At 38.0% G+C, this 14,611-nt stretch overlaps 1 protein-coding gene and 1 long non-coding RNA gene across 3 annotated transcripts in view; one reads left to right on the top strand and one right to left on the bottom strand.

The window, feature by feature from the left end:
• NKAIN (Sodium/potassium-transporting ATPase subunit beta-1-interacting protein) overlaps positions 1-6,143 on the top strand; it is a 58,021-nt gene extending 51,878 nt beyond the window's left edge. For both annotated transcript variants that reach the window (XM_089253022.1, XM_089253021.1), the window contains one exon: positions 3,141-6,143. In XM_089253022.1, coding sequence (XP_089109148.1) covers positions 3,141-3,174 — 34 coding nt within the window. In that variant the 3' untranslated portion in view covers positions 3,175-6,143. The remainder of the gene's footprint in view (positions 1-3,140) is intronic.
• Positions 1-14,611, bottom strand: part of LOC149066958 (uncharacterized) — a 154,241-nt gene that overhangs the window by 37,122 nt on the left and 102,508 nt on the right. The window lies entirely within an intron of this gene.

Raw genomic sequence — 14,611 nt, forward strand, 5'->3', positions numbered from 1 at the left:
GTTTGTTAAGTATTTCACCCGCACAATTAATCGAGCTTGGTCTTAAAGAGATAACTCGGATACATCAGTCATGTTTCAAGGGGTTGTACAGTTATTCAAATAAAGAAATTTACTTTTTATGCAGTCCTGTGTGGCCAAGAACCCAATTAGAAAGTTGTCTTTCCTGATTCCAACAAAAGAAAAAAAGTCCATGTTGCTGAGTGTAATGTTTACTGAGGTATTTGAATTTCAAAACAGGAAAGTGGGAAAAACAGAATTAAATGCAGGTAAAATGATTTAACTGCATTTAATGCTGTTTTCTCCCAATTTTTCTTCGTTTTTTAAATTCAAATATTTCAGCAATTATTGCACTTAGAGCTGTGAAATTCTTTTGTTGGTGTTAGGCGAGACAACCCAAGAGGGCTTAACTAGGCTGGGGCAACCAGGGCCCGAGCTGAATGAGCCCCCACAAAAATATACACCTATTTTGCATAATTACAGCCCTTTCTCCTTAATTGGGTTTTTTGACACACGATGACTGTATAAAAAGTTAATTTTTTTATTTTAATAATTGTGTGTAGGAGTGAGGGGTGGTTAAAGGCAAATACTTCCTTCACAATTCAAAGATAATAAACATTTATTACGCAACTAATGTTACGGAACCTACAAGAACATATCAATACAAGCCAGAGTTGGGTTTTTGCCGGCAAAATTGCATTTTTGCTGGGACAGTGGTGAAAAAGGAAAAAAAACCAGGCAAAAATGACAAAAATGGAAGGAAAAAAATTAGAACCAACAGTTTACATAATATCCATATGTTTATGGTTTAATTATCAATCATTGGAACTGTAATTTTTTTGGATGTAGTTTTCTACTATTTATTTTCTTCCATATTTCTATCTGAAGGGAATAATATTAATAGTATGAATTGTGGGAGCTTTTTGTGTAAGTGGTGTGTATTTCGAGCAAAACTGTTTGAACATAGTTTTAACAACAGTAATATAGTATTAAACCCTTTAACAATAAAGGAAAAATGCTCTATGTGGCAAAAAAAACCCCATTGATTTTCATTTTCAGTTGTCCTTTTAGTGCTCTTTTACATGATTTCATCCTGGCTGTAGCAGCTTTGTTACAGTGCATATGGCCAAATTTCCCTCATTTTGCCATCTCTTTTTATAATCCTTGGAAATAGTTCTTACATCATCTAATGTTAAAATAGCAAGCTATAGTAACGTTTGCTTTGAATTTAAAAGATGCCAAACAAAAAAAAACAATTAACAAAAATCTCAACGTAAAGGTTAAAAATTAAAATGTTGCGAGCTTGTCAATGATGGTGATCTATTTACATATTACCTATCTAATACTTTGGAATGCAACTTTTTGTGAGACTAACTTCACTCACCCTCGTCAAAACTATTTTGAGCATTAACATTCATATTGGAAACTTGCTAACGTTGTTCCGATATTTAAGAAGGGTAGTAGAAAAGCGGTGTCGAATTATCGTCCAGTGAGTTTGACGAGCTCCCTTTTGGAAATTATCATCAAAAGGCAGTTTGTGAAGTGGATAGATGAGAATAATGTACTGTCAGATAATCAGCATGGGTTCAGGAAGGGGAAGTCATGTGTAACTAACCTCCTTTGCTTCTATGATTATGTGACTAAGGCTTTGGGTAAGAGCAAAAATGTCGACGTTGTTCACCTTGATTTCCAGAAGGCATTCGATCGGGTCCAACATAGCGAACTCTTGAAGCATTTACACGAGATTGGAATTGGGGGCAACTTGCTGAATTGGATAGAATCGTGGTTAAGAGATAAGTCGCAACGAGTTATGGTGAACAGGGAATTCTCTGGTTGGACAGAGGTCACAAGTGGAGTTCCTCAGGGAAGTGTCCTTGGCCCCATACTTTTTTCACTTTTTATTGATAAACTCGATCAGGGTATTGATGGGATTACTAGCATATTCGCAGATGATGTGAAACTAATGGGGGATAATCGGGAATCAAAGCGATAGGGAGTTGCTCCAGACCAACTTAAACAGGATTGCAGCATGGGCAAATGAATGGAGCATGACGTTTAGCATTGATAAGTGCATGGTCGCTCATTTTGGTTCGAACAACTCACAGTTTTCTTGCGAGTTGAATGGTGTCACTATCCCGGATGTAACTAGGGTCACCGATTTTTGAAGTCTCATTGACGAGCGGCTTAGGTTTTTGAAGAAAATTGTTCAGCAGTGGTCAAAAAAGCAAATAGAATGCTTGGTCTTATCTTCAAAAAGGTCTCTTCGTGTTCTCCTAAAGTCATTCTTCCGCTTCTTCGAGGCTTAGTTCGTCCTGGACTGGAGTATGCTGTAAGGTTTTGGAGACCATACCTACAGAGGGACATAGACTTTGTTGAACGAGTGCAGAGAAGAGCTACGCGTGTTCTTATTGGCACACAGGGCTTGAGTTATGAAGAGAGACTTCATTTTTTGAATATGTTTACATTCGATGAACGCAGGTGTCGAGGAGATATGATCGAAGTGTTCAAAATTTTCAATGGGATGGATAGGATGGACCATGAACTTTTACGAAGGTTTTAACAACTGGATGTTGCGAAGATATATTTTGGAAAAAGAGAAAATTCAGCTGCCCCTGCGGGGAATCGAACCCACGTCCTTTCACTTTCCTGGTGAACGCACTAGACTACAGAGGCACAGAATTTCTCAATCTTTCCTTGGAGCTTGTGTACACTGAAAGGGACCGTACATGGACGACAACGTCAGCAGTTGTGAGCTTGGCCTGAGTCTGGTCCGGCTGTCCATGTACGGTTTTTGTGGAGTTCTCGCCCCTTATGTATGTGGCTTATATAATTCCTGGAGTTTTGTTCCTGGTGTGGCCCATGACATTGCATCTGACTATTATGGTGGCCACTGAACAGAGAGAAGTTGCCACCCTCATTGTAAATCATGGTGGAATCTTAATTAAATTACAGTGTAAAAATGTTATAAACTATCATACTACTTCAAATTCAACTTGTAATTTGTCACCTATTCTGAAGCTAATAGAATGTGTGTATATGTGACATTTTGTAAATGTTTGACACGCTTATATTTTATGCAGTTAAAAAATTTATTTAAGGTCTTTAAAGGTTTTTTAATAAGATTTTTTCCTTCATCTTTTCAGGTTCAGTGAAACAGAGCAGGAACCTTCCATATAGCATCCAGTTCCACTGTAACAATACCTCAGCTTCACAGATGGCACCTGGGGTGTTGTGCTCTCATGGATGCCAACAAAGGCCGATGACTCCCAGAAAAGTCAAGCAGCGATCAACCAGATCCAGAAGAGGATCACGCCGAAAATACTCCCAGAACCCTGTCACGAAACTGATAAATGCATCAAACCAAAATAATCACAGTGCGCCAAACCTATATCCCGGACATTGCAATCCTTCTTACAACACATCCAGGTCACAGTCTGAGCATAGTTTAGTGTCCGCAACCTCAACTCTTGTATATATGAATGGCAGGCCAAGTCCCATTTACATGAACGAAAATAACACTGTCATATGACAGAAATCAATCCTATGCATTCCATCTCAGGGATTTAACAGCACATGTGCTGCACATCTTTTTCATCATTCCAACAATGAAATGTGCATCTCTGTGTAGATTTGCATTGTTTCAAAAAAAAAAAAGAAGCTTCACTGCCAGTCATATTTTAACAAGAAACACAACCAAATGGGGCCAGTCTAAGTCGTTTGTGCCTTGGGAATGTGATGAAGAAATATTGGGGTTTTTGATTATTAGACATTATCCCGCAGCTTAATTTATTTGCAACAATTGGAAGATAAATTTAGCATGCTTGTGCAAGCTGTCCAGAAAAAATAAATTTAATTTTTTTTTTTTGGTCATTATTCATCTGGATACTTTCAGGATTAGGACATATACACACATCATGCCCAGGTGACAGGTTAAATGTGTATACATTGACCTTTTCTGAAATTTCAAGATTTGCTGAAGTCATCTGACTGAATGTTTTTTTTATCCCCTCTTTCTTTGGGGCAGCTCTTCTTAAAGTAGTACATTAGAGTGTGAGCAGAAATTTTTAATCTCAATATTTCTTCTTTCATATGCTAATCCTTGTAGTGCCTTGTGAATAATTACACTTCACAATTTCATAGTAGTAAAAAGCTGAACAAATTCAAATAATCAAACTTTTACTAGCTCAAAGGAAAAGCAGATTATCCCATTAAGATCAAGCTATGTTTGTGTGTAAATTTAGTATTGTGTATGATTGATGTTAGAATCATATGGGTCATCTATGGAGTGTCTCAATGTGCATAAGCCCTTCTTAGTTTAATTTTAGATTTGAGTTTGTAATGGAAAAGAAACATTAAAATCTGATCTGTGATTTGCATTAAAATAGCTTTTCTGTCCTTCCCCCCCCCCCTCCTGTCATACACATAAATGTGTGGCGTCTTTTTAAAATTTGAAGCAGGCTTGTGTTCCTTTTGATGAAATGCATTTTCTTTAAATTCTCATGTGGGGGACAATGGTGATTGTGTGTAAAAATATTCTTTTATATTTTTTAGTGTCTGTGAATTCAGTCGGTGGTAGATGTTCATTTGAAAAAAAAATTACATAAAATCAAAAAAGTGTAAAGGTTCCTGTCAACCACAGTGTGCCATGTGATTATATGCCGAAGATTTTTCTTCATATAAGATGTATACTATATTTTATGATTTTTTTAATTCATTTTGCAGTTTCCTATGATAAAAACAAGATTTTTTCATTGTACATTCCTTTCAATTTCTGAATTTTTTGAATGATTTCATCTGCAAAGTGATAATGATTTTGTGGAATATGTGAGTGAATGATGAAATCGTAAGGTTTGGCCGAAATCTGGATCAGTTACTTATTATGGACATGCAATTCATTTAATCTATCAGACCATGTCTGAAAGACCTGAAGAACCACATGTTTGTAAAACAAATTTCCATAGCAAAAGTTGTGGAAATTTAAGTACACATTTAGTTAGATTTCAGGTTCAACAAAAAAAAGTATAATTTCTGAAAACAACTTTGATTTAATTCTCAATCAGTTGTTTTTAATGTGCCATAAAACAAGCATACAAAGTATGGTTTTCCACCATATTGAGCTCATGAATAATATAAATGAGAAAAAACTATATTAAAAGAACTATGAGGGTTGTAGTGTTCCTTCCCCCTTCAGAATTTGGTAAATATATTTATCTTTATATCACACCATTCAGTTCAAACATTTACTTTGTGTTCTAACATTTCTTATACTTTGTCTCAAACATGATGTCAAAACCTAGATAGCTCTATGTTCCCAGGGGATAAAAAGCGTGTAGACATGTGGATAGATGTCAAGTTAGTGAGGTTTTGTTTGTCTTGCCCTTAACTACTTTTAAAGATCATTTAAGTGTGCACATTCACATGTACTTAAATGTTAATTGAACAGTTTTTTCCCCCATCATCTACAAATTCATGAAAATTTTCTCTCAAATTCACTATGAAAAGTATGTTGAGAATGTTTTCAAAAATTAGGCGAAGAAAAAAAATCATATTTTGATAACCCATATGGACAATTTCCAAAAATTAGTTGTGATTATAAATGGTATGAATCAGTTGACTTAATCAGGGTTTAGCCATCATGTGCTAAGCTAGCTTTACAGAGGTTCCCCCATTGAGCTTAGTATTGAGACAATAAATTTCAAGTTACCTGGATTCCACTGTAACAACACAAATTTCGGTTTATTAATTCACCATTCACTATATTAATCTTGTAAGATGTTTGTTGGTATCATTTTCATGAGTTGAGGAGGGGAATTTTATGTTTATATTTTTTACATGTTTTGTTTAATGTGTTATAACTGTAATGCGTATTAAATCTTGTGTACATTTGATATTGTTCCTTCAGAGAGAGTGTATTTTGCTGGAATATTTCCCCTTTTGTTGAATTGCAGCTGTGTATATAGATTGAACAAGCGTTTAGAAAATGAAATCTGGCATATCACTGTAAATTATGTACTATGATATTTGTGTTTAGATCAATTTTTTTTTTGTCAAAACGTGTATCAGTCTGTATTTTCCATTGACTGTATGTGAGGTAATTTTTATGTATAATTTATCAGGAATAAAATATTAAATTATCTTTTTTTATATCATGTGAGTTTTGTTTTCCGGAAATGTTTTAGTACTGAACACTGCATATACAAGGATGACGTCACTCTCCGCTACCATAGGAAGGTTTTTAACAACTGGCTGTTGCGAAGATATATTTCGGAAAGAGAGAAAATTCAACTATTCTACTGTTGAATTTTCTCTCCGAAATATATCTTCGCAACAGCCAGTTGTTAAAAACCTTCGTATGGTAGCGGAGAGTGACGTCATCCTTGTATAAGTCGCCATCTGGTGGCAACGTCAGCATTGTGAGCTTGGCCTGAGTCTGGTCCCTTTCGGTGTACACGAGCTCCAAGGAAAGATTGAGAGATTCTGTGCCTCTGTAGTCTAGGGCTTGGTTTCACTTTCCCGGAGGGGAAGTTGAATTTTCTCTTTTTCCGAAAGATGTCTTCGCAACAGCCAGTTGTTAAAAACCTTCGTACACTGCATATATTTCATAAGATTTGTTTTCCTAGGTCGAATCGTGGATGATGTGCCCATAGCGCCATCTACTGTTACTTAAATAACGGCCGAACTAAAATCTGTGAGCTTATTAGTATCAGAAAATGTCGACCGATATCGGAAGAAACTTGATTTAACAAGAGTTGATCGAATCATTTCATCTTGAAAAGGGTTGATATTTCGACGGGGGGAAAATTGTGTGAATCGGACTAGTTTACTATTTCTTCCTAAAATAGCGATTGAATTAAGCAGGGCTATCGGCTGCAATGACCATTCCCTGGCTGGAAGAATTTAAAATATAAGTCGAAAATTAATGTAAATAGAACAAAATAGTAGCTCACCACAAGAACAAATAGAATGGAGATGGGATGAAAAAAAAACCATTCAGATCTAGGGGACGATGCTAGATCACTTTTATGAGGTGTCCCAATGAATGAATACGCCAGAACTTTGCCACTGGACTTATCCCGTTGCCGAGATCTCTTCCAGCCCAGCTTCGTGGCAGTGTCTGGAACACTATTTTGTGTCAAAAAAGAAAAAAAAAACCACAAAATTTTTACAAATCTTCCCCGACCAATTGGGTACTGTCGCGATTAACAAATTTTTGTGGTGATTACAGACGAGATAGGGTTGGGAGTTGGAGAAAAGTTTCGGGGTTTCGTTAAGACGGATGAATGTTTTAAAAGCAACTGAGGCCCCCCCCCCCACCCACCCATGTCATCTCATCTGTTATCTTACACTTGCCATATTATATACACAGGATACAAAAAAAACGAAATGAGAATCTTTTTTTTATTGTGAAATATAAAATATCCATCTCGCGTAACACCTTATTGGTGAGCCAATGGGTTTCATAACTTGCGGACTAGAAGCCAGCATCAGTTTTATTGGATTCACTCCGGTGGATTTGATGGAAAAAAATAGAAAATATATAGAGAGAAATATCTTATATATAAATGTGAAAGTACACGTATGCATGTATGTTCTTCATACAAATCTACAGTTTTAGACCGATCGTCGCCAGATTTTGCATATATACCAAACGGATCCGGGATTGAACCGTAGGCTACTTTAAAAATTCGTCAGAGCTGGGCCCGAAATGGGCGAAAAACTGTCGGGCAACAATAGTTTTGGGGCCTCAACAATTACGTTCGGAACGTATACTTTGGTTACCGTGGTTTCCAACAATGCGTTTCAGACGTGAATATATGTCTTTACAATGGTTTGTCACACCTTTAATTCTGTTATTATAACAGTTTGTTCCTTTATAACGGTTTGTCACTTTTCCAATCTTACCAGTAATTGAAGAAAACCCGAGAGGAGCCGGGTATTTCTGCTAGCCTATATACAGGGTGTTCTGTAAGTGCTAATGCGGCTTTTATCTCATCAATCGCCCATCGTAGAGGTAAAGTTTCAATTTAAAAAATGCTTAAAAGGCGTTTGAATAATATTCGCTGCACAAGCTGGACGTATTACGCCGCTAACAACAGAGAACAACAACTACGACGACAAAACTGGGAATAAAAATGTTCATGATGAACTCAATGCTTGCCTCAAATCATCAACACTCTGGCACGAAGTTAAAAAATTATCATTATCCACCAACATGCAAAATGACTCAGCACTGCTATAATTTTCACATCAGTCGATCAAACTTGGCAATGGAAGAATTCCTGTAGAGACCCAAGCACTGGACTGATTACGTTCCCAAATGGATTTTGCCAATTGTTGAACTCAGTTCAAGAATTTACTCAGACAGTCTTCCCAAACATTCAACAAAATCACCGAAACCATGAGTGGCTTTGTGAGAGAGCGATTCTGGCATCGAAAAATGACAGTGTGAACGAAAAAATCCTAAAAATTATTCCGGGAGACTCCACATTTTATAAATCGGTTCACACGATTTTGCAAATCGGTTCGACTCAGCGCAGACAGTTCTGTATCCTGCAGAATTTCTGAAGTCTTTGGATACTACTTGAGCCCTGTTTTCCACACGGACAGCTTTACGTCGCCTGTTCGCGTAATGGTAATCCCAAAAATTTGTACATCTGCACACCAGATGGAAAAACAAAAAATATTGTGTATCCACAAGCGATTGCCTGAAGTTTTTAATTAAAATATTTAAAAATAAAAATTAATTTTTTCTTACTTGATGCAGAAATTTCATTCATTAAGAAATAATTATTAAGCTATACATATATAAATTTTTTACGGGGCGGGCAACGTCACCGGGTATCAGCTAGTATATATATATACAAAACACACAATTAGGGATCACCCGTGCCATCTCGCTTAGCATCTTATTCGGTGAGCAACATGAATACGACAATATGAGTACGCACGTGTGTTGGGGACATGAAATGCATGAAGAACTTGAATACAGGAAAGAGAAATATATACATACATATATATATAATTGCCAGGTTGAGTCGTCTCCCCTAAACCTATTTTGGTGAGCAATGTATGTTTGGTTTAAATGGGGGGGATTGTCTGGAGAGAGCCTTAGCTAAGAGGGTTGTCCCAGGACGAGTGCGTTTATAGATTGAAAAGGACCCCAAGACCAGAGAGAAGTAAATATTTTGCTTAGGGAAATGAATTTTTCGAAATGAAAAATAGAGTCATGAAGATTGGACTCCCATGAAATCAGGCTAGCGATTGATGGGAGGAAAGGACGCATAAAAAGTAGATATACAATGATCCGTGAAGCGGGAGCAGTGGAAAAGAAAATGGGTTGAAATTTCTGGTAATTGACTGCGTGTACAGAGGGGGCTGTTAAATTTTTTGATGAAAAAAAAAACGCATTAAGAGGGACTCTATCGCCGATTAACTTTTAAAAAAGACGTTCAAATTTTGAATTAGAGAAGAAAGGAGAAATTCGATTACACAACAGTTGAAAAAAATTTGGAAATAAGGAATGTGTGTGTGTGGAGCGATTCAGAGGTATATAGTCGAAATAACTGTCGTAAAGTAGATCGTAGGTCCTCTGGACAGAGGGCAGACGTGGCGTATGGATTGGGCGAAGAAGGTAGAGAACGAACACATACTTGTCTACTGCCTCATTAAAGCCTATCCCAGAATGTGCAGGAACCCAAATTAATGAGACGTGGCTGTCATAAGAGCAAACCATTAGAAGTTGGTTAGGAATAAAAGAGGTGGATAATTGTGAGAGAATGACTGGAGAATTCCCTAATCTTTTTCTTTTTGAAGGACTGATTTAGTACAGGAAAAATTACCACCGGTTGGCCCCTTATGGGGATAAACGATCAAAAGCCCTTAGTGATAGCTATAGCTTTTCCTGCAAATATGGAAGATTTAAAGTGTATCCACCATGCTCTCGTTAAGGGACAAAAAGCACCACATACAACATGATGGGATATTTTTGAAATCCGAAATAATTGATGGCCAGTGGAGATTCCGAACCGTTGATGAAGTATTATAGTTGATCGGAATAGATATCTTGACAGGAAGGTGGTCACTGTTAAGAACACTATCAATCGGAGACCAGATTAAAGTCCGATGAACATTTGGGGAGCTGAAACAAAAGTCTAAAAATGAGTTGGTTTTAGCACTATAATAGGTGAGAATAGTGAAACATTATTTTTAAGGTGCCAGTTGTAAAGAACAATACCAACTGAAGAATTTGCATTGCCACCAAAGTTCACATTTTTAGTTAGAGTCACCCAATATAATATAATCACAAGTAATCAAAGACATCACGTGGTTCAAAGGATCTATGCCAAAAGGACCGTCTGGACGATAAATATTCGCAAGGCATAATGAATGGTTATTTATGAAAATTTCAACACGTAGAATTTCAAAAGATATATCATTAGTTTCCCAAATGAAACATTTTGAGCGGATGCCACGGCAGTTTCACTGTAAAATGTTCAGTCTTTGACTTACAGACATGAAAAAAAAAAAAATTAAAGAGTCAGAATCAACTTGAAATTCTGGAAAAAATAATTTTTTATATATTTTTTTTTTTAGCTGAGCGTGGCACACACTGTATATAAAAACTAGAACATTAAGAGCTCCCTTTCGGAGGGAAATAACCCCTTCGGAGTCCATTTGATTGACCAGAGTAATTGAACAGGTCCGGATTTTTTTTTTTTTCTGGGTAACAAACTCTCCAATCATTGGTGGGAGAGTCACAGTCTTGATAACATCGGGCATGAGGAGGGATAAAGAGGTCTTAACTACTTCCTGTAACTGAAGCGACAAATCTTTCAACACATCTTCTCTCTCTTTCACTTTCAGTATTCCCTCTCTAATCAATGTGTGTAGATCAGCTCTCAACGATGTAAAGTCCGTGGTAGTCAAAGATAAGCTAGCTTTATTAGCAAATGACTGGGGGTTTTTGGGACCACAAGCGGCTCTGGCTTCTTGAATCGTTACGTCACATTTCGGGTTTAAAAAAAAATTATAACGCTTTACTTTCATGCATATAAGACGTACAGCTTTTGTCCATAGGATCATGGTTAATAGAACAATTAACACAAGATCTAATTAGTACACTCCGATGGGAGGGTTCTCCCTAATGATAAATCCCGTACAGAGCCACTTCAGCGATCTCTGAATGTTTCACAGATCCTTTAAGTGCTCAGAAAATGTGTCCAGGCTGAGCTGCTTAAGTGCTATGGGAATGTTTCCGGGCCGCTTAAGAGCTGTGGAACTATGCAACGCATCACTCAAGTACTCCGTAATTATGCCACGGATCACTTAAGTAATCAGGGAATGTTCCGCGGGTAACTTGAGTGATATAGAATCCCACTGGGGGGGGGGGGGGTGCTTAAGTGCTGTAAAATTGGCCACGGATCATTTAAGTGTTCTGGAACTGTGTCGCGGGTTAGTGATCTTCGAATGTGCCACGGGCCTACTTCATTGAGCTGAAAATGGGCTCACGGGCCACTTAAATGTTCTGGAATTGGGTCACGGGTCATTTAAGCAGTCTGTAAATGTGCCGCTTAGTTCATTTTTACAAAATTGGGTTTGAGGGGCAAGCCACATCAGAAAACCTTCAGGACCATATTTGGTCTGCAGATCAAGGGTTTACCATATATGGCTTAAAGGATGGATTACAATCAATTTCTTAGAGAGAAATTGTGAGTTCTTCAAATAGCATTGAAATTAACAGAAATCGATTATAATAACATATAAAGGTATTTTCTTTCGAAATTTTAATTTTTTAAAAATCTTTTTTACATTAAAAAATTTTTTTTTTTCGTCTGGGGGAGGCGCACTAGCCCCCTATGTCCCCCTCCCACGTACGTTTCTGATCCTACCAGTATGCGTTAGGAGGGGGGGGGCAGTGCTGACGAAATTTTGTTGACAGGGGAGAGGGCTCAGAGTTTTGCTAACAAGGGGGAAGGGGGGTCAAAAATGGCTACAAATTTGCTGACGTAATACTTGGACGGCCCCATAGGAAAAATTTCAAACGCTAATTTCACACGCCAAAATGACCTTATTTATTATTACTTCTTCGCGTTTAGCGGATACCGAAGCACTGGCTATTTCTACAATTTTAGATATCCCAGTCAAAGCTGTTTTGCTCACGGACACAACTACTTAAAAGTTTCTCTTGCAAAATATTCCAACATCGGAATCTCTCGAGGACTTCGCTCAGGAGATTCAAGAAAATGATATCACTCTCGTGGGTCTCAGAAGATTTGCAAGAAATGGTTCAGCAACCAAAACGATTTTAGTCACGATGCTGGGTGTAAAGTTGCCGTCTATGCTTAAAAATATGGTTCACCATTCACAGACCCCCAGCTTTTCATCGACCGGCCATTCTAGTGTTCCAAATGTTTTAAACTAAATCACAGAGAGGTCCACTTCCGGGCAGGGCCGTCGTAAGAGCATCATGGTCCCCGGGCCAAGTGATTTTTCTGAGGCCCTACCTGGCGAATTCTCAAAAATTTGAACCGGTTCTCACTTTTGTGAGGCCCCCGGGCCGTGCCCGGATGGACCTATGCGTTAAGATGGCACTGTTTCCGGGCCTCGTGTGCCGTTCTTGTGGGGCCCACAAACTACCGAAAGATTTTTCTCGTTTTTGGCGCACCGAGTAAGTTGCCATTAAGAATATTTCATATAAAGGGTGGTTGATGATGTAAGCATCATCCAAACCCCTCCCCCCCCTTGTCATCAAAAGTCAGCAAATCGGAAACCCCCTCCCCCGTCGATGCTGACGTGATACTTGAATGACCCGTATGTCCAAAAAATAATTTAATACACTTTTTTCAAGTCTCTAGGACGTGACTTCGGGATCGCTTGAGTACTTGAAAGTCTGTTCGAGAATGACTTAAGTTCTGTGTCACAGCAGAATAATAGTTCTGTCATTTAATGTGGAGACCCACGTGTTATTTAACAGAGCCTATTAGGGTTAGCTACGTCCTTATTCGAAGCAACGCCACTGTTTGTATTCATTTCGGTACAATTATCATCCATATTAGTAACAAGAAAATTATCACTACATACCAAATACGAAGCCACACCGATACAGTGATATAGGAAGATATAACCATGAGAGACGAGAGTGAAAACAATGCAGTTGAAAATACACAAAAAATAAGATAAAAACAACCACCCGCGGAGAGAGAAAGAAAAAAATATATAATAAAATATATATTTTTTTCCCCCTTTCTTTCTCTCTCCCTTCTCGCACAGGAAATTGCTCAATCACTGTTAAAAACGACGCAAAATCGAATATATATGTATATATGTTACGGTAAAAGCCCGAAGTCGTTTTAACAAGTCGAGTTGGTGAAAGCTCAAAATAAGCTTGAAAACGTATACATTTTTCGGACGTTTATCATGCACTTCGGTAAAAGCTGACATTTAGCCACTTTCATTTTTCCCCTTCATTGGAAAAACTTTTTGGCACCACTTCGTCATTCACGTGTTTTGCTTACAAAATATTGAGTTCTTGAATATTTTTCTAGTGCTACTGATAATGCTGAGAAAAGGCAAAAAAAAAGTGAAAACTTTACAAGAAAAATTGGATATATTGACTATGTTTGGTGAAACTAAATTGCTGCCGTGGCCCGCTATTACGGAATCAACGACTGTACGGTAAGATATATCAAGAAAAAGTAATCTGAAATTTGAGCCACCGGTCGTGGCCTTTTGGCAGCGAAAACTTTGTATCGCCTACGGGATCCATGAGCTTCTCGTACAGAAAATGCTGTTTTTTGTGGGTACAAGACTGCTACAAAAAAGTATTGCAATTGATTGTAATATTATAACAGAAAAGAAAAAAAATTACTGTTCTATAAAGGAAAGGGCTGGAGAAACGTCTATTTCATCAGAATTTTATGCAAGTAAAGGTTGATTCCATTGATAGATAAAACCGCTCACAACCAGTGCCGTCTTAACGGATGGGCCCACCCGGGCACGGCCTGGGGGCCTCAAGAGAAGAGGGGTCCACAAAAATGAGATCTGGTTGAAATTTTCTAGAATTAACCAGGTGGAGCCTCAGAAAAATCATTTGGCCCGGGGGTCCATGATGCTTTTAAGACGGCCCTGCTCACAACCCCGGACTGATGCAAAACAACTTACTTCCGTTACCTCAAAAGAGGTAGGGTTGTGTCGGAATAAGTTAGCAAAGATTTATAGTAGTTTCCCCCTAGCCCTCAAGTATCTAATCACTCGCGTCGTTCTCCCCCATGAAGACGGCCATCAACTCGATGTAACGTACAAGCCATTTGACTAAAATGGATAGCTGAATCAAATGATTAGAGAGAAAAATTGCACATAAAGACCGGAGACCACAGCCTGGGATTTCAAAAAAATGTGTGGAAAAGACTTGCGGGACAAGTAAGAAGAACAAGTCGACATGTGAAGTGGGAGAGATTTGAGAATGGTCTAAATCTTGATGATATGAAGAAGAAACGGAAAACGCGGAAATCACAATGTTCTTTCAGAAAACATCGCCAACAATCGCTGTACCCTCTTTTACATTCCCTTGTACATCTGTGCCACCCCGATCTTTTGACCGGTTTTTTTCTTCTTT

The sequence above is a fragment of the Pholcus phalangioides genome, unplaced genomic scaffold (genome assembly GCF_987345545.1).
Source record: "Pholcus phalangioides strain wild (caught in Gottingen) unplaced genomic scaffold, Ppha-v1.0 ptg000031l_1, whole genome shotgun sequence".
NCBI lineage: Eukaryota > Metazoa > Arthropoda > Arachnida > Araneae > Pholcidae > Pholcus > Pholcus phalangioides.